Genomic DNA, 20,395 nt, shown 5'->3' with positions numbered 1-20,395 from the left:
AGGAGATTTTGGAGCACTTCATGCTTCCATCTGCTGAAAAGCTTTATGGAGATGAAGATTTCATTTTTCAGCACGACCTGGCACCTGCTCACAGTGCCAAAACCACTGGTAAATGGTTTACTGACCATGGTATTACTGTGCTCAATTGGCCTGCCAATTCTCCTGACCTGAACCCCATAGAGAATCTGTGGGATATTGTGAAGAGAAAGTTGAGAGACGCAAGATCCAACACTCTGGATGAGCTTAAGGCCGCTATCGAAGCATCCTGGGCCTCCATAACACCTGAGCAGTGCCACAGGCTGATTGCCTCCATGCCACGCCGCATTGAAGCAGCCATTTCTGCAAAAGGATTCCCGACCAAGTATTGAGTGCATAACTGAACATAATTATTTGAAGGTTGACTTTTTTTGTTTTAAAAACACTTTTCTTTTATTGGTCGGATGAAATATGCTAATTTTTTGAGAGAGGAATTTTGGGTTTTCATGAGCTGTATGCCAAAATCATCAATATTAAAACAATAAAAGGCTTGAACAACTTCAGGTGTGTATAATGAATCTAAAATATATGAAAGTCTAATGTTTATCAGTACATTACAGAAAATAATGAATTTTATCACAATATGCTATTTTTTTTTTTTTTAGAAGGACCTGTATTATGCCGACTTTTGCAGTTAATAGCAAGCCCTCATACATGGTAGACTTACCACATTTTCTAGGTATGTTAGAGTGGAACTTAACTCAGAACTTCCTCTCTGTTCTAAAAGATTAGCCACAGCATGATAACCTTTATGGAAACAAAATTATTCATTACAATTTATGTTATGTATGTTAAGTTTTACTTGGTATCATTATTGCAGAAGGCACTGAAGGTGTTAAGCCTTAGTGTTTACTAGAGCTTCCCTGCAGTCTTTTCACAGTTAATAACTAATTAGACAGGTTGATCTGGCTAAACAAACTCTGAACAGGGAGAAATGAATTTCTTCAGCAACTGTTGTGGAATATATACTTTTTTATTGCGTGATGTGCAACAGTTAAGATCCACTTAAAGGGGTAACAGGAAAAAAGGGCGCAGGCAGCCAGTGGACAAAAAGGGTGCCGCCATTCAGTCCCATAGTAAATACAGTTTAATGGGCGCCGAACAGGAAAAAAGGGCGCCGGAGATTAATAACGTTTTCATAAACGGCGCTCGGAGATTTTTAATGTTTTATAACTGTGCTTGTGATGATTTAAGTTTAGAAAATGCGCCCATGACGAATGTTTATAAAAATACTAAACATATTTATCCTATTTAACTAAAACATTATTTAAAATTTTATCCCTTACTGTTTCTAAAACATTATTATTCACAAAGTAAAACGATCAGTATGTAACGTAAATTGCAATATATTTTTTTACAGTCACTATTTTTAAAACATTATTATCCACATAATAAAACGATCACTAAGGGGGGTGGTTAGAGTGAGGCACCACCAGGGGGGTCTTAGGGTTAGGCACCACCAGGGGGTCTTAGGGTTAGGCACCACCAGGCGGGTCTTAGGGTTAGGCACCACCAGGGGAGTCTTAGGATTAGGCACCACCAGGGGAGTCTTAGGGTGAGGCACCACCAGGGGGGTCTTAGGTTTAGGCATCACCAGGGGGTCTTAGGTTTAGGCACCACCAGGGGGGTGTTAGGTTTAGGCACCAGCAGGGGGGTCTTAGGGCTAGGCACCACCAGGGGTGTCTTAGGGTTAGGCACCACCAGGGGGGGTCTAGGGGTTAGGGATAGGTACAGGGAGGGTTCTGTGTGAGAGTAGGTTTAGGTATAGTTTTAGTAAAATTTTAGTAATACTTACTAAAGTTTTACAACACTTATTACGAACGTAGTTATATTTATATCATCGTTATAAATAATATTTTCAGATTTTATTATAAGAAGAAACGATAAATGAAAGTTATTCACAATAATATACAATTATAACGATTAAACATAAATTATCTTTTTTTAAGAAACATAATTATAGGTTTCACTTTTGAAACAGGGAAGATTAACGTTTTCACAATTGCCGATTTCATACACATTTAGTGATTTATAAATTTGTAAAACATTATTTGTAAACGAAATACAGTACAATATTTTATCGTTTACACCCCACACCCTTTTTTCACGACGGCCCTTTTTAACGTAAACCTTAAAGGGGCACTACAGCGAAAAACTGTAAAATTTAAAATATGTGCAAACATATACAAATAAGAAGTACATTTTTTTTTCCAGAGTAAAATGAGCCATAAATTACTTTTCTCCTATGTTGCTGTCACTTACAGTAGGTAGTAGAAATCAGAAGTGTCAGGTTTTGGACTAGTCCATCTCTTTATAGGGGATTCTCAGGGATGTATTTATTTTCAAAAGCACTTAGTGAATGGTAGTTGCTCTGTCCAACTAGTGTTGGGCGAACAGTGTTCGCCACTGTTCGGGTTCTGCAGAACATCACCCTGTTTGGGTGATGTTCGAGTTCGGCCGAACACCTGATGGTGTTCGGCCTTTTAAGTTCGGGTTCGTCCCGAACTACTGAATGGCCGCCGAACAGGGCCGAACAGGGCCCCTGTTCGGCCGAACAGGGCCCTGTTCGCCCCGAACATGCCGCAATACGACCCCCCTATGGGGTCGCAGGCATAAGGGGGGAGCATGCCCCGATCGCGGGGGGGGGGGGGGCAGAAATTCCCCCCACCCCCTCCGCTACCGCTCCCCCCTCTGCCCGCTTCCCCATACAAAAGTTTAAGGCAAGTTAAATAGTACTTGGTGGCTGGCAGTGGAGTGAGGAGGAGGAGGAGTCCGAGTAGCAGAGTGACACGTTGAGGCCGGGCAGCGGGCGGTTCAGCGGTAGTACCCTTGTGGTACTTCCGCCCTTTCTCTGACCTCACGTCCTCTGCATACGAGGGTACGCGTCACACGTACCCTCGTATGCGTCATCACGTAGAGGACATGAGGTCAGAGAAAGGGCGGAAGTACCACAAGGGTACTACCGCTGAACCGCCCGCTGCCCGGCCTCAACGTGTCACTCTGCTACTCGGACTCCTCCTCCTCCTCACCCCACTGCCAGTGCCAGGCCAGCCACCAAGTACTATTTAACTTGCCTTAAACTTTTTTTATGGGGAAGCGGGCAGAGGGGGGAGCGCTAGCGGAGGGGGTGGGGGGAATTTCCGACCCCCCCCGCGATCGGGGCATGCTCCCCCCTTATGCCTGCGACCCTATAGGGCCCCCAAAATGGGCATGTTCGGGGGTCCCATTGACTTCCATTGAGTTCAGCGTTCGGGCCGAACATGCCGAACATCTGGCCCATGTTCGGCCTGTTCGGCCCGAACCCGAACATCCAGGTGTTCGCCCAACACTATGTCCAACTGCCAAAAACTGTGTAGGAAGCAGGGAAGCTGGCCAGCATCATTATTTAAATCCTTTTTCAGGAATATCTTTATAAAGAATAAAAGCCTTGCTGAAAATCCCCTATGAAGAGATGGACTAGTCCAAAACCTGTCACGTCTGTCAGATTTCTACTACTTATTGTAAGTGACTGCAGCATAGGAGAAAAGTAATGTATGGCTCATTTTACTGTCGAAAAATTTTTTACTTCTTATTTGTATATGTTTGCACATTGTTTAAATTTTACAGTTTTTCGCTGCAGTGCCCCTGCCGGTCGGCATACAGTTTTTCGCTGCAGTGCCCCTGCCGGTCGGCATACAGTTTTTCGCTGCAGTGCCCCTGCCGGTCGGCATACAGTTTTTCGCTGTAGTGCCCCTGCCGGTCGGCGGTTGGAGGGTGGCAGCTAAAGGACCGCCTAACGCTGATTAGTCCTGTAGGCAGAGATTAGCGGATGCGCACACATTCCCCGCTGAGTTACGTTGCTCCACTCCGTAAACAGCCTGCCAGCTGCGATCGGAGCTGGCAGGCTGTTAAGGGGAAAAAAACTGTTATTTTAGTTTGTACAGCGATGCGGAGTAGCGCAGCGCTGAAAAGGGGACAGCTTTGTCACCTATCTGTCCCCTTGAGTGGTTCACAATCTGTCAATGCCATCCAATGATATCCTGCGCCTGAATTTATGAAAATGATGTCTACCCTGTTTAGGGGAGCCAGTAGTGATACTATATCCACACAAACGAACTTCAATACACTACTGTCTGCTTGACATATAAACTTTATTAAATTACTGTATACACAACATACCCTAAACCCATTAAAAAGAGCAGTACTGCGGTGATCTGCCTAAGCTATCCACAGCCGGCTGTGTCACATACACCGATCTCCACTGCATACAAGCACCCATACACATATACTGGTCATAGTACTCCCGGGAGTTTTGTATGAAAAGTCTGCATGCAGCAAGCTTAAGTCAAGTGACTCCAGGTATGTCCGTTGTTATTCATGCGGGGGCTGTAAGCGAATTGTTAGTGCAGCAGTTTCCATAGACAGCGGATGAATGCCCCATGGATGTGTTCATGCAGCGTTAATGGTGCTAGACAAAAGACGCCTCAAGCGCATATAGCATAGTATGGGTTGCCACTGAGGGCTCTCACCACCTCCTGTGCAATGTCCCACTTCGCTTGTGTCTGCTGTACAGTCCTCTGTTGTGCGCTCTGCGTCCTGCTCTGTCCACTCCGCGTTCATGGGCATCCATATGTCGGCATGTTCGCACTGTAGGGATCCCTTCCTGCTAGCGTAGAGTCACGCCGCTCGAGACCCGGATGTGATGTCACCGCTCTGCTCTCCGCATCACTAGTATCGGCCGCCCACCGGCCTTCGTCAGATGACTTAAGCTTGCTGCATGCAGACTTTTCATACAAAACTCCCGGGAGTACTATGACCAGTATATGTGTATGGGTGCTTGTATGCAGTGGAGATCGGTGTATGTGACACAGCCGGCTGTGGATAGCTTAGGCAGATCACCGCAGTACTGCTCTTTTTAATGGGTTTAGGGTATGTTGTGTGTACAGTCATTTAATAAAGTTTATATGTCAAGCAGACAGTAGTGTATTGAAGTTCGTTCGTGTCAATCTGTCAATGCAACCCTCTTCTCCCAATCTTCACACACTGATAGCATAGCAACACCACAGGAGAAATGCTAGCACAGGCTTCCAGTATCCGTAGTTTCAGGTGCTGTACATCTCTTATCGAGAAGAGGGTTGCATTGACAATCCAATACAATGGGCAGCACATTGGACATATTTTTATAAGTGGTCAGAAATAGAGATGGGCCGAACCTCCGATTTTAGGTTCGCGAACTTCCGCCGAAGGTTCGGTTCGCGTTAAAGTTCGCGAACCGCAATAGACTTCAATGGGGATGCGAACTTTGAAAAAAAAAATAATTATGCTGGCCACAAAAGTGATGGAAAAGATGTTTCAAGGGGTCTAACACCTGGAGGGGGGCATGGCGGAGTGGGATACACGCCAAAAGTCCCCAGGAAAAATCTGGATTTGACGCAAAGCAGCGTTTTAAGGGCAGAAATCATATTGAATGCTAAATGACAGGCCTAAAGTGCTTTAAAACATCTTGCATGTGTATACATCAATCAGGTAGTGTAATTAAGGTACTGCTTCACACTGACACACCAAACTGTTCACTGAACAGAACAGGTATGCAGTGGCGGGTTCACTGAACAGAACAGGTATACAGTGGCGGGTTCACTGAACAGAACAGGTATGCAGTGGCGGGTTCACTGAACAGAACAGGTATACAGTGGCGGGTTCACTGAACAGAACAGGTATGCAGTGGCGGGTTCACTAAACAGGTATACAGTGGCGGGTCCACTGAACAGAACAGGTATGCAGTGGCGGGTCCACTGAACAGAACAGGTATGCAGTGGTGGGTTCACAGAACAGGTATGCAGTGGTGGGTTCACAGAACAGGTATGCAGTGGCAGGATCACTGAACAGGTATGCAGTGGTGGGTGGGTTCACAGAACAGGTATGCAGTGGTGGGTTCACAGAACAGGTATGCAGTGGCAGGATCACTGAACAGGTATGCAGTGGTGGGTGGGTTCACAGAACAGGTATGCAGTGTCAGGATCACTGAACAGGTATGCAGCCAGAAAAAGCTAAGCCTAACTAATCTTTCCCTATGAGAGACAGACAGCAGCTCGCCCTACTCTCTCTAATGCAGGCACACGAGTGGCCGTAATGGCCGCCGCTGCCTGCCTTATATAAGGGGGGTGGGGCTCCAGGGGCTAGTGTAACCTGATTGGCTACACTGGGCCTGCTGACTGTGATGTAGAGGGTCAAAGTTGACCCTCATAGTGCATTGTGGGGCGAACCGAACTTCCGGAAACGTTCGCCTGCGGGAGGCGAACGCGAACCACCGAAGTTCGCCAGGAACCGTTCGCCGGCGAACCGTTCGGCCCATCTCTAGTCAGAAACTTGTAAATAACTTATGAAAGAATAAAGTTATGTTAAAATCAAGCACACCATTGTTTTTCTTGTGAAATCTATATACAGTATATATAATCGTGTGTGTGTGTGTGTGTGCGTGCGTGCGTGCGTGCGTGCGTGCGCCGCGATCACTCGAAAATGGCTTGACCGATTTGAACCAAACTTGGTATACAGATCCTTTACTACCTGGGATGATATGTTCTGGGGGTCTCATGGCCCCCCTGCACACCTGGGTGGAGCTACAAACAGCAAATCAGATTTCACCCATTCATGTCAATGGAAAAATGGAAAAGGCTGCCATTCTCACTGTAATCAAGCCAGAGTCCCCACACTTGGCACAGTTGGTCACTTGGTGACCAAGGTTACAAATCCAGGAAAAATGGGCGGAGCATTAAACAGCCAATCAAATTTCTGTCATTTGTTGGGTCACTGGGTGAATGAGATTAAGATTCAGTAAAGTGGGTGGAGCCTACAAAAGCCAATCAATATTCATCTATTGATTTTCAAGGGGAATATTTAAACTGCTGCCATTCTCACACTGTTAATGGCAGAGGCTTCAAACTTGCTACAGTCGGTCATTGGGTGACCGGGGTCCAAATTCATGAAAGGGGCAGGGCTACAAACAGGCAATCAGATTTCCTTGGTGGATAAACTGCTACCATTCATACATCTTTCATGCCGGGAACCTGTAAGCTCACAAACTTGGTCATTGAGTGACTGTGTGTCAAGGTTACAAAAAGTGGGCGGAGCTAAAACAAATTTCACTTCTAAAATATAAACTGCAGCCATTCTTACACTGTTAATGGCAGGGTTTTCAAACTTTGCACAGTTAGTTACTGGGTGACTGGAATTAATAATCAGGAAAATGGGTGGAGCCTACAACAGCCAATCAAAATTCACCTTTTTATCTATTAGACTTATTGACCTTTACCCCTCCCTATTTCTATCCCATAGTTTTTTTCATAGAGGGGAACAGCCACTGAGATTGCAGGGAGGCCCAGAGCTGTGGGGGGGGGGGGGGGGGGGGGCTAACTACTAACTAACTTTTCGTTTCTCCAGTACAGGGGACTGTACTTCAGATCAGGTGTTTTTGTGGCTAAGCTTGTTACGGGTGTGAAGATCATGGTGGCCACACCTGTTTTATGAACCTTGTGAGATGAGCCCCAAGGCCTTGAGGAGCACTAGTGGGTGGCAATGGAAGGGGTGTGACCATTGGAGTGGCTCCCATCACAGATTTGCTGGGGGGGGGGCATGAATTGTAGTTACACCACTGCCTACAAACACCGATACACTTCATTTGATTTACACCAAAATAGCAATATAGAAAGCAAACGAACCTTGTTTTCTTGCTGCTTGGCGAGGAAGGCATCAATGAGATTTCTTTGGTCATTTAAGTCCACTCGGTTCTTGTACTTTGTCAAGAATTCTTCCAAAAATTGACAGAACTCTTTTGTATTTTTCTTCACAGTTTCATGACTTCCGGGAAACCATCGCATCACGGAATGGAAGGTATTGTACAGCTGGACGAGAGGGGAGGAGAGGCAGAGATTAGGTATGCAAATCATGATTATAGTTATAGTAGCAAAGCAGAGCCTATATCAAGAGCGTTAAAACACTTTTTGCAATAAAAGTGATTTTATCTAAAGGCCGGTATAAGGCCGGTTCTACACATGTGCGTTTGTGGAGCAATGCCCCGCCCCTGTCAAAATGTCAATCATAGGATCCTGCGACAGAGTGCGCAGACAGGGTCACATGCATAGTGCCACGTCCCCCGCCCCCCTTCCCGCACCGCAATGCCCAAATTGTTAATCATATGACCCCGCAACAGAGTGTGCCGACAGGGTCATATGCCCATCGTTCCACACATGCACGCCATACTGCTGCCGCCAGCATTTTCAAACTGTTAGCGTCACCCATTGACTTACTTTACTTCCGCCATTGATGCATCGCCATGGACTTCTAACGGTTACGTGCTGTTGACCTTGCAGCTCGGTGTTGGATTGGGCACTTCTGGCATGGCCCAACGCAATAAGTGGGCTAGGCCTCATTGCTTTGCATTGCGTTAGGGCTGGTTCACACGGGCTTTTGCCGAGCTTTCACTCGGTGCCACGTTCAAACGCCAGCATTTCAATGCCAGCGTTCAGATGCTGGCTTTTGAATGCTTTTGGGAAAACGTCAAGGCTAGCAGTTTGGGTCTCTGCACTTGTTTCCCAGCGTTTACCGCTTCTGAAAGCTACATTTTGCTTTCGAGAAGAGACGCAACACTGGGATCTACCGCCTGGCTTTCATGAAAGCCGGAAAAAGCCAGGTCTAAATGCTCCTATTCACTTGAATAGGATGGCGGTAGATCCCCAAAAACACTGCATCCGAAACGCCGCATTTAACGCAGCAAAAACGCTTGTGTGAACCAGCCCTTACCCTGCAGTAATACAGGGTAACGCAATGCCGGGTTCCAATGCAAGTGTAAAAGGGGCCTGAAGGGATCCGAGCATCAAAATGTAACAAACATATCAAAGAAAGCTCCCTCTATGGGAGCTTGATAAATGGTTTGGGCTTTTGGATGGGCAGCAAGAATTTACGTACCCTCAGGGGGTTGCCCCCTTTCCCTCTGTTTATATGGGGGCCTTTATCTTAACCACCTCGGCGTTCTGATTCCCAAGGATTTCTGTGCAAAAAGCGGTACATTTAATTTTCAGCACCTTTTTCCTGTAACTTACCAAAATGAGCCAAGCAAGAGTTTAGTATACATTCTGAGTATAATAAAAGTGTCAAACACTAATTCTTGTCAAAAATAAAATAAAATTTATGAATAACTAACTGAAATACCTTGCATTTTTCCTCAATGCAGAAATATAAAGAAAATGCAGAAATAAATAAATCAATGCAGAAATAAATAAATGAAGGCAGAAACAAAATTATACAGGCTACAAGTGTACCTTAGAACACTTCTTTAGTGTGGTAGATCTTGAAGCATGGTAATGCGCAAAGTGGCACGTCACAATCTGGGCAGTAAGTGCGGGTCTCCTTCCGCATCTTTTTGCCATCCTTGTCCTTCTTATTGCAGCAAACAACGCACCTTCTTGTAGGGTTTGCTTTCTGTGGGGTCGGTGGCAAGTACTCCACAAAGTGTCTCCCTGAAAGCCGTGCCGGATTCACGACATATGATGCCCTGCGCCCCGGTCTAGATGTTGACTCTGGTGCGGGGTACTTCGTGCAGATTGCTTCCGTCAGCTGCCAGACAAAGTCATGGTGGGGTACAGGCCTTACACACCTTTTCTTGTAGAGCACATAGCCATTCCACAAGCACTGCTCAAGTAAGTGGCGGAAATTTTTTTTATAATATTTCCGCTGCTGCTTGCGGACAGCCGGATAGAAAGTCATGGCTCCATCAGCCCTGTCCACACCCCCCATAGTGTTGTTATAATCCAGTATGGCTTTGGGTTTATCCACCTCCTGTTTACTCCTGTTGGTGGTGCGGACAGTCTCGGCATTATGAATAGTGCTGAGGACACAGACATCACGTTTGTCCTTCCACCTTAGAGCCATCATTTTGCCTTTCTGCCAGGCAACGACCTCCCCCTTTTTCAGCTTCCTGGCAGAAAAGGCCGGCGGCAGATTCCGACGGTTAGCCCTCAAGGTACCATAGGCATCGGTTTTATGCTGGACCAGGTAATCAAAAAGTTCAGGGGAGCTGTAGAAATTGTCTGTCGTCAGGCAGTACCCCTGATCCAGCAATGGCTCAATTAGGGTTAGGACAGAGGAGGTGGCACACCCAAACTGGCTGAACTGAGGGGCAAATTTGGTGCCTTTGCCCGTGTAAATTACAGAGTTCCAGATGTACCCGGAGTTGGCCTCACAGAGCATATACGACTTCACCCCAAAGCGTGCCCTTTTTGAGGCAATAAATTGCACCCAGCTCAGTCTCCCCTTATATGCCATGAGGCTTTCGTCAACCGTGATGTCGCGATCTGGAACATACACAGCCTTGAAGTTCGCAACAATCATCTGGTATATGTCCCAAATTTTTTTCAGCTTGGGTGCGGGATGGGTGGCCTCATCAAACTCCTCGTTGTTTCCGAAGTGCAAATACTTCATGATGAGGGTATACCGTGGCTCGGACATAACAGATCCAAAGAAGGGCGTACTGAGGATCTTATTAGTGGTCCAGTACCACTTCTGCAGCGGCTTACCAACAACTCCCTGGAGGATGACGAGCCCCAGGAACACCCAGATGTCGTTGCTGGTCACAGGTTCCCACTTCCTGCTCCGCGAGAACCTGGGTAGAGAAGATCCCTGCTGATGTTGCGCTGCATAGCGATTCGTCTCCTCAACAATCTTGCGGATGACGTCATCAGTCAGGAAGAGCTCCAGAAAGGACAGCGGACTCTCGTCGCACGCGATCTTCTGCCCGGGTGCCCCTGTGAAGGGGAACCTGGGTGGCGGAGCTTGAGTGGGGCTCCCCAGCTCACACCAGGTGCGTGCGACCGTCACTGGCTCCTCGGCTTCCTCATCACTGGTCTCCGTCTCCGAAGACAGGTTACCGGGAACATCGCTGTCTGTCGATTCCTCTAGGAGCTCGTCTTCGCTGTCGCTTGCCTCGAGGACATCCAACAACTCCTCGTCACGCACACGCCTCCGGGAGGACGAGGCCATGACCCCAAGCAGGGTACGGGGTCACGAGCAGCGACAAAAAAAAAAAACAAAAAAAACCAGCAAAAGCAAACGCACAGGGATCACAGCGTCTTGAAAAAGACGGAAAGCAATACGCAATCTGACAGTAATATGAACGAAGCTAAGGCTGGAAAAAAAGCAGTAATCGCACAGAAATCGCACAGAAATCACAGATGATAGCTGTAAACAGACTAACACTGGACGCTGAGGACTCTGAAAGAGGGAGAGCCAGTAACTGTTCAGGGCTTTTATTGAGAGCTGACAGGTGTTTGTGTTTGTGCAAACAACTTTTTGAATTACTGTAGCATGATTGGATTACATAGAGTTTGTGTACCTATGTAATCCAATGATGCAGTCGCCGCGACGGACACTAGGGGGCGCAGGAGCCGGCGTCAGAGGAAGTGGCTGGGCTACGCCATCTTCCCTGACTGCCAGATCTCCGTAGGCTTGCGGAGAGGAGGGGAGCAGGGACCGGAGGATCGGGGGAGCCTGGGGAGCGGGGACCGGAGGATCGGAGGAGCCTGGGGAGCCTGGCGCCGGCGATCAGAGCCAGCAGGAGGGAGAGGGAGCCCCGCAGCAGCCGCAGCAGCACAGAGGAGGCGGCGGAGATCACGCTGTGCACGCTGGTGAGTGGGGACAGCGCTGGACGAGCTGAGCTCGTCCTAAACACTAACAGCAACTTTTTCTTGGACGAGCTCAGCTCGTCCAGAACGCTAGGGTGGTTAAAGGACAACTGTAATGAGAGTGATATGGAGGCTCCCATATTTATTTACTTTGGAACAATACTAGTTGCCTGGCAGCCCTGCTGATCTATTTGGCTGCAGTAGTGTCTGAATCACACCAGAAACAAGCATGCTGCTAATCTTGTCAGATTTGACAATAATGTCAGAAACACCTGATCTGCTACACGTTTGTTCAGGGTCTATGCAGCGGCGCCTCTAGCCATTTTGTCACTCCAGGTGAGAAAACCTGTGGCACCCATGAAAATAATCATAATGCGTCAGCTTTTCACCAGAAAATTATCGTAATGCGTCAGCGTTTCATCAGAAAATAATCGTAATGCGTTAGCGTTTCACCAGAAAATAATCGTAATGCGTCAGCATTTCACCAGAGAATAATCATAATGCGTTAGCGTTTCACCAGAAAATAATCATAATGCAGCAGCGTTTTACCAGAAAATACTCTTTTTGCTGGCAGATAGGCTCCTCTTTTTTTGTCCCCCCCTTTCATTAGTGCCCTGGTGGTTTATGGCTAAAAGTATTAGAGGAAGAGGATCAGCAGGATAGCCAGGCAACTGGCATTGCTAAAAAGGAAATAAATATGGCAGCCTATATATCCCTTTCACTTCAGTTATGTAACGATAGGTGTCGGCAAATATCGGATGTCTGGTTATTAGGTGATCTGCAGAATCACCAATAATGCAAGTATAGCAAGCAACAGATGATAGCTAATTGCAGGGTAGTGCTTGGTGCAACAGTAAGTACTGATAAGTTTATCAATACCTCACCAGAGGAGCTGGTGGGTACTAACAGTACAGAGCCCCTCACCAGAGACAAGGGCTCACTGGTGAGGGTAGAGTGGTCAGACTAATCGAATTGGCAACAGACAGGTAGATAAAGTACAAAATCAGAAGGCAGAGACAAGAAGGTTTAACAGGCAGAGTCGGCAGCAAAATCAGATGGGCAAAAGTACAGAATCGTGAAGCGAGAGAGAAGTCAGAACAAGCCAGAGTCATACACAGATAATATACAGTCTTTCAAATGCTAATAATTAAGCTATCAAAAGGTCTGAGCGCTAACACGAAGTATTCGCAACAGACAAGTTACGAGTGATTCCGCCCGGCTTAAGAAGCAGAGGAGACCCTAGGAACATGCCCACACCCATCAGCCAATGGGAAGCAGCGAGTGTCTCCTCTGACGTCAGCCGACCGGCCGGTCAGCTGACGCGCCTCCTCCCCGCATAAAGGTCCTGTCTGTGCGCGCACGCGACAATGCGACCCTATGTGCGGCAGAAACACCGTCCTCGGCGTGCTAGATGCCCGAGGCATGGGTACATTGTCAGGCAGGGAGACGGAGGCAGCTGCAGTGGTAGCGCTGTTAACCGCAGCTGCCTCGCCGCAGTTTATTATAAGTTATCATTTAACCACTTAAGCCCAACTGGACGAGATTTCTCGTCCAGTTGGGCTGCGCGCACTCCCGCGGGTCGTGCGCGCGCCCACGGGCCCCCCCGTGCACTCCCCCGCTGCTGGCCGCTAGCCCACCGATCAGTGAAAGGGATTATAAATCCCTTTCGCTGATCGGACCCCCCCGGAGAAAAGCCGACAGCGTCTCTTCAGACGCTGCGGCTTTTCTGAGCTCTGGTCTCCTTTCTTCTGCCTGGGAGCGAGATCGATCGCTCCCAGGACTTTTTGATTCTGGCCATCTTGTGGCCAAATAGCAAATTACACCTAAAAAAAAAAAGTTTTAAGAATAAACCTATAAATATATTAAAAAAAACCCTGTTTACCTCCCACACCAAAAAATACCCACATACAAGTTTAAATTAAAAAAAAAAATTACAATAATAAAAAAAAAAAAAAAAAAACATAAATAGTTACCTAAGGGTCTGAACTTTTTAAATATTCATGTCAAAGGAGTATATCAATATGATTTAATAAATTATGGGCTTCTAAACAGTGATGGACGCAAAACGGAAAAAATGCACCTTTATTTCCAAATAAAATATTGTCGCCATACATTGTGATAGGGACATAATTTTAACGGTAAAATACCCGGGGCATATGGGCAAATACAATACGTGAGTTTTAATTATGGAGGCATGTATTATTTTAAAACTATAATGGCTGAAAACTGAGAAATAATGAATTTTTTCCATTTTTTTCTTATTCTTCCTGTTAAAATGCATTTACAGTAAAGTGGCTCTTAGCAAAATATACCACCCACAGAAAGCCTAATTGGTGGTGGAAAAAACAAGATATAGATCAATTAATTGTGATGAGTAGTGATAAAGTTATTGGCAAATGAATGGGGGGTGAAAGTTGCTCGGATGTAAAAAAATTTCAACCCTTCGGGCTTAAGTGGTTAAATCTACCTGTGCCGCAGCTTATATTTATATTTCATACTCTGTGCTATCTGTGTATTTGACTGGTCTTTTTCTTTTATTTTTCCTGTAAACATTTATGCGACCAGTAATAGGTGTATGTAACAGTCAGTGTCTCGGCGGCTGCGGACGAGCAGGCTAAGTCCGCAGCCGCCTCTGGTTTTGCCCGCAGGTGTTGTTTCTTCTCTCTGCGTCTAGTACGCCGAGAGCAGTCCTATCTCCAGCTCACAGAGTTTCTGTCTCATGCGGGCGTGTGCGGAGACAGGACCTTTATGCAGGCAGAAGACGTGTCAGCTGACCTGCCGGTCGGCTGACGTCACGGGTGACTCTCGCTGCTCGGATTGGCGGATTTCCAAGGTGGGAGTGGCTGAGAGTCTCCCTCTGCTTCTTAAGCCTTCAGTTGGCATTTGCTCGGTGTCTGCTGTCCTGAATACTTTGTGTTAGCGCTCAGACCTTAGACTAGTATCACTTACCATGGATACACTGGCCAGTCATGTAGAGGGTTTATTAACGTTTGTTGATCGATTGTCCCTCACGGTCAGCACTCAACAGACCCAGATTTTCCAGCTATCTGAGGCTTTACAGAAAGTCCCTACACAGTCTGCACCAGTGTCATCCCCTCTTCTTTTGGAGCCCAAACTTCCTCTCCTGGAGAGATTTTCTGGGCAGAGTACCGATTTTTTGAATTTCAAAAATCGGTGTCTCTCGTACTTTGACATATGTCCGAGGGCTTCAGGGTCAGAGAGTCAAAGAGTCCTTTTAATAAAGACTTTATTATCGGGAGACTCGCAGTCATGGGCCTATAGTCTCCTGGATAACCATGAGGCTTTGGCATCTGTACAGGATTTCTTCAAAGCAATGGCAGTGATATACGATGATCCTGATTTAGCTGTAACTTCTGAGCGGAAGCTTAAATCCCTCAGATAGAATCATAACTCTGTTGAAATGTATGCTGCAGAATTTAGAAGGTGGGCAGTGTCAGCCAGGTGGGGGCAGCATGCTTTACTTGATTGCTTTGTATCGGGATTATCAGACTCGGTGGCTGATTTAATGTTAGGCCATCCTGAACCTAAGTCCCTTGATGAAGCTATAGTATTAGCCATAAAAATTGACCGGCGATTTCGATTCCAGAGACGGACTTGGGATAAGCTCGGGGAACCTAGGGGAGTTGCATCACCTTCTCAGAAAAACTTGAGTTTCTCGGAACTCGTCATGACTCCTGGGCCTGAGAGAAGGAGGGGGATTGATTCTCCGTCAGAATCAGACTGTAGGAATTCAGATTGCTTTCAGGTCACGGACCAGTTATATCGTTCTCTTATGGCTGGTAATTCCTCAGTTTGCGATCCAGCCATTCCTTTGGAAGATGATAGAATTCTCCTTCCCTGTACTATTACGTGGGGGGAGTGAGTCCTAGAAACACAGGCATTTCTAGACTCAGGTTCAGCGGCCAATTTTATGGATTATGATTTTGCACTGCAGCTTGGCCTTCCTCTCCAGTCATTGAATCAACACCTCGTTGTTACCGCAATGGACGATTCACCACTACAGGGCAAACGACCTCCTTCACAGACTCCTGTATTGTTATGTCAAATTGAGGCTCTCCATAAGGAGAACATTCAGTTTCTTGTGATCAGAATGGCAACTACCTCTGTGATTTTAGGTATGTCTTGGCTCCAGAAACACTCCCCTCACATTGACTGGAGTTCCAAACAATTATTAAGTTGGTCCTCTTACTGTCAAGACCACTGTTTAGGGAAGGTCATAGCATGTTCCACCAAGGTGCAGGTGGAGGGGCTGCCTAGTCAGTACTCCGAATTCTCTGATGTATTCTGTCCTCAGGCTGCTGACAAACTTCCACCACATCGAAGTTTCGATTGCCCCATAGACTTAAGATCAGGTTGTATGCCCCCTAGGGGCCATCTATATAATTTATCGGGACCTGAAAAACTTGCTATGCAAGAGTCCATAGCTGACAATTTGGCTAAGGGCTTTATTCGCCCATCTAAATCCCCGGCTGGGGCCAGTTTCTTTTTTGTTAAAAAGAAAGATGGTGGTCTCAGACCATGTATCGATTACAGGGGTTTGAACAAGATTACGGTGAAGAATCGTTATCCTTTGCCCCTGATCGACGATTTATTCTCTCAAGTTACTGATGCAGGTGTGTTCACCAAACTTGATCTTAGGGGGGCTTACAACCTAATTCGGATAAGAAAAGGTGACAAGTGGAAGACGGCCTTCAACACGCCCAGCGGGCATTACGAGTATTTTGTGATGCCCTTCAGGCTGTGCAATGCACCTGCCGTCTTCCAGGAGCTCATTAATGAGGTGTTAAGGGAGGTCTTAGGGCAGTTCGTCTTAGTTTACTTAGATGATATCCTCATTTTTTCCCCTACCTTGTCTAAACATAGGGAGCATGTAAAATTTGTTTTGGGCAAGTTACGAGAGAACTCCCTTTTTGCCAAGATTGAAAAATGCCTCTTTGAGGTATCAGAGGTCCCTTTCCTGGGGTATGTCATCCCCACGACGGGGTTGTCCATGGACCCCAACAAAGTTTCGGCAGTGATGGAGTGGCCTCAGCTTGTGGGCTTGAAGGCACTCCAACGATTCTTAGGCTTTGCCAATTATTATAAGAGATTTATTAAGGGTTTTTCTTCTATAATTGCACCCCTTACGGATCTTACCAAGAAGGGGGCGGATACCTACAAATGGTCGTCAGAGGCACAGGCCGCCTTTACATCACTCAAGCAGTTGCTTTGTTCCGCCCCCATCTTGAGGCATGTGGATGTGTCCCTTCCTTTCATAGTAGAAGTGGATGCTTCAGAAATTGGGGTGGGGGCCGTATTATCTCAGCATTCCGGTCCACAAGGCAGGTTGCATCCTTGTGCATATTTTTCTAAGAACTTTTCCCCTGCTGAGAAAAACTGTGATATTGGGAATCGGGAGTTATTGGCCATCAAACTTGCCTTCGAGGTGTGGCGTCACTGGCTTGAGGGGGCGGAGCACACAATAACAGTATATATGGATCATAAAAATTTAGAGTATATCAAAAGTGCCAAACGCCTTACCCCTAGACAAGCTCGGTGGTCACTATTTTTTACACAATTTAGATTTGTCATCACGTACAGGCCAGGTAGCAAAAATGTGAAAGCAGACGCGCTCTCAAGATGTTTTGAACCTGAGTCTGTGCAGTCACTTAATCCAGTCGGCATTATTCCTGAAAAAATAGTTATTGCAGCCATGGGGTTTCAACTGGATCAAACTGCGGGTAGAGTTTCCTCTTTGATGGACAGTGGAGGACAGGCGGTAGATTGGAGAGTCACTCCAGCGGAGATATTTTGGACCTTACCAGTCAGGTCTAGAAGGTCAAGATGTTTTTCTGCCTCTCGTTCTGGGTCAATTGAGCAGGCACATTCCTCTCCCTCCCTCCCTGAGATGGTTGGGGTGAACAAATGGGGAGAAAAGGCCCGGGGTTCGTGTCCGGAGTCCACATCTATAGGCGGGGTACTGTAACAGTCAGTGACTCGGCGGCTGCGGACGAGCAGGCTAAGTCCGCTGCCGCCTCTGGTTTTTGCCCACAGGTGTTGTTTCTTCTCTCGGCGTCTAGTACGCCGAGAGCAGTCCTATCTCCAGCTCACAGAGTTTCTGTCTCGCGCGGAGACAGGACCATTATGCAGGCAGAAGGCGTGTCAGCTGACCTGACGGTCGGCTGACGTCACGGTTGACTCTCACTGCTCGGATTGGCGGATTTCCGAGGTGGGAGTGGCTGAGAGTCTCCCTCTGCTTCTTAAACCTTCGGTTGACATTTGCTCGGTGTCTGCTGTCGTGAATACTTCGTGTTAGCGCTCAGACCTTAGACTAGTATCCGGTGTGCTTTGATCTGGGAGGAAACCAGGGATTTCACACAAGACTAGGACTATTGTTTATATTGTATTGATTACCTGTGTATGATTCTGGCTTTACTCTGACTTCGCTATTGCTTCACATTTCTGTACTTCTGCCTATCTGACTAGTTGCTGAACTCTGCCTGATTACTGATTACTCTTCTGCTTCACGGTTCTGTACCGATACTTACCTCTCTGTTGCCGAACTTTGCCTGTCTGACCACTCTGCTCACCAGTGGGCCCTTGGCACTGGTGAGGCATAGTTTTCCCACCAGCTCCTCTGGTGAGGAGAAATCTAAGTATTCTGTTAGTGACTGATAGTACCTTTACAGCTCCTCTGGAAAGGTCTAGCCAAAACTATACAGTTACCTGTTAATAGTACCTTACCAGCTCCTCTGGTAAGGTCTCGCAAAACTATTAAGTTACGGTTGCACCAAGCACTACTCACTCAGTCTGTGTCAGCTATACTGGTATTATTGGTGATTCTGCAGATCACCTACTAATCAGCTATAGTGTCTGTATTATTGGTGATACTGCAGATCACCTAATAATCAGACGTCTGAGTCATAACACCCAACCGTTACAGTGTACAGGTATTCACCGACTTACGAACGCCATACTTACAAATGGCATGGATTCTGTGATTCTGTAAGAACAAGTAAAAAAAATAAATAATAAATATATATATATATATATATATATATATATATATATATAATTTTTTTATTTATTAGACTTTTGAAACTTGCATAGGCAGGTACAGGGGGCAGAGGTGACACAGAGGGTGACACTGAAGGTACATGGAGGCACAGGAGGTCACCAAGGAGGTATAGAGGCAGCAGAGCCAGGACAAGGGCCCCTCCATCCCTCCCACTCCAGCCGTCACACACTGATTGCAATTAGACTAAGAGGCACCCAACACCTTAATTTCTAGTTATATGGCTTGCGGTCACTGCCATGTATCACCTTTTCTTATTTCTCTCTGCTTCAAGCACAATAGAGGAATGTTAGCTGAGTGAGTTGTGTGCCCCCTCCAACACTGTGCCCTGAGGCTGGAGCCTCTCTTGCCTCTGCCTCAGGCCATGCCCTGGGGATAGAGATGGCACAGTGTTCCGACTTACAAACAGATTCAGGTTAAGAATGAACCTACAGTCCCTATCTCATTCGTTGACTACCTGTACTGGGGACTATCTGTACTTATTTTTTACCGAATGAAATGGCCTATGTTATTTATTTTCTTTTTTTTTCAATAAATGATTAACACAGGTCATTATTTCATAGTGTTTTTGATCAATTATCTCTCATTTGTCTTTGTAAATTGTTTGACTGAAGATTAAATAGTCATATTTTAGCATAGGTTAGCTAAGAAAAAACTTTGATGATGATGAAGAACAGTGTAACAATGAAAGGTTACTTGGCATAACTAAATATTAAATGTCAACATTTTGAATGAACAAACCATAACCATAGGAGAGCCAGATAATCTTATGCTTTCATTCATTAGAGGCATCAATGTCAGGAACACTGGATCTTCATAGTTGAAGCGATGGCCCAGCACAATGGACACGATTAGATTGGACGTAGCAGCATTCATTAACATGGTGTTCTCAAATGGTTCTCCTGAAATGAGAGGAACACTCAAATTACATTACTGAAAAGCCAGAGGACCACCCCACTTGTACCCAACATTGGCAGGTGGTAGGTGCCCCCAGTATGGGTACTTAGGTATAGGTGCCCCTGTATAGATAGCCAGGTACAGGTGGCCCCTGTATATGTAGCCAGGTATAGGGGCCACCAGTATGGGAAACCAGGTATAGGGGCCCCCAGTATAGGAAGCCCCATGTAAGTGCTTCCAGATTTCATTACGACACTTCATATTCTCCTACATCTTCAAAACATACTAATAAGTCAACTGGTTTTCCCCCAAACAATCCTATAGTGAAAATATTAAACTATAGCTATGATAGAAATTATACGGTGAGCTACTCTGGGGACAGTCAGTGACATTTATTTATTTAAGTATTTATATAGCGCTGACATATTACACAGCGCTGTAGAGAGTATATTGTCTTGTCACTAACTGTCCCTCAGAGGGGCTCACAATCTAATCCCTACCATAGTCATAGGTCTATATATGTACCGTGTAGTGTATGTTTCATAGTCTAGGGCCAATTTAGTGGGAAGCCAATTAACCTATCTGTATGTTTTTGGAATGTGGGAGAAAACCGGAGTGCCCGGAGGAAACCCACGCAGACACGGGGAGAACATACAAACTTCTTGCAGATGTTGACCTGGCTGGGATTCAAACCGGGGGCCCAGTGCTTGCAAGGCGAGAGTGCTAACCACTACAC

The 20,395-nt window shown here is 46.3% G+C and overlaps 1 protein-coding gene across 1 annotated transcript in view; it reads right to left on the bottom strand.

The window, feature by feature from the left end:
- Nucleotides 1–20,395, bottom strand: part of LOC137571253 (cytochrome P450 2K6-like) — a 108,161-nt gene that overhangs the window by 23,384 nt on the left and 64,382 nt on the right. Inside the window, exons 4-5 of the mRNA XM_068280129.1 lie at nucleotides 19,504–19,664; nucleotides 7,731–7,913 (exon numbers count right to left, since the gene is read on the bottom strand). Of these exons, the coding sequence (XP_068136230.1) occupies nucleotides 7,731–7,913; nucleotides 19,504–19,664 (344 nt within the window). The remainder of the gene's footprint in view (nucleotides 1–7,730; nucleotides 7,914–19,503; nucleotides 19,665–20,395) is intronic.

This window comes from Hyperolius riggenbachi, chromosome 4 (assembly GCF_040937935.1).
Source record: "Hyperolius riggenbachi isolate aHypRig1 chromosome 4, aHypRig1.pri, whole genome shotgun sequence".
In the NCBI taxonomy this organism is placed as follows: Eukaryota; Metazoa; Chordata; class Amphibia; order Anura; family Hyperoliidae; genus Hyperolius; species Hyperolius riggenbachi.
Note: the sequence above shows the minus strand (reverse complement) of the source record. Positions and strands in the feature narration are given on the sequence as shown.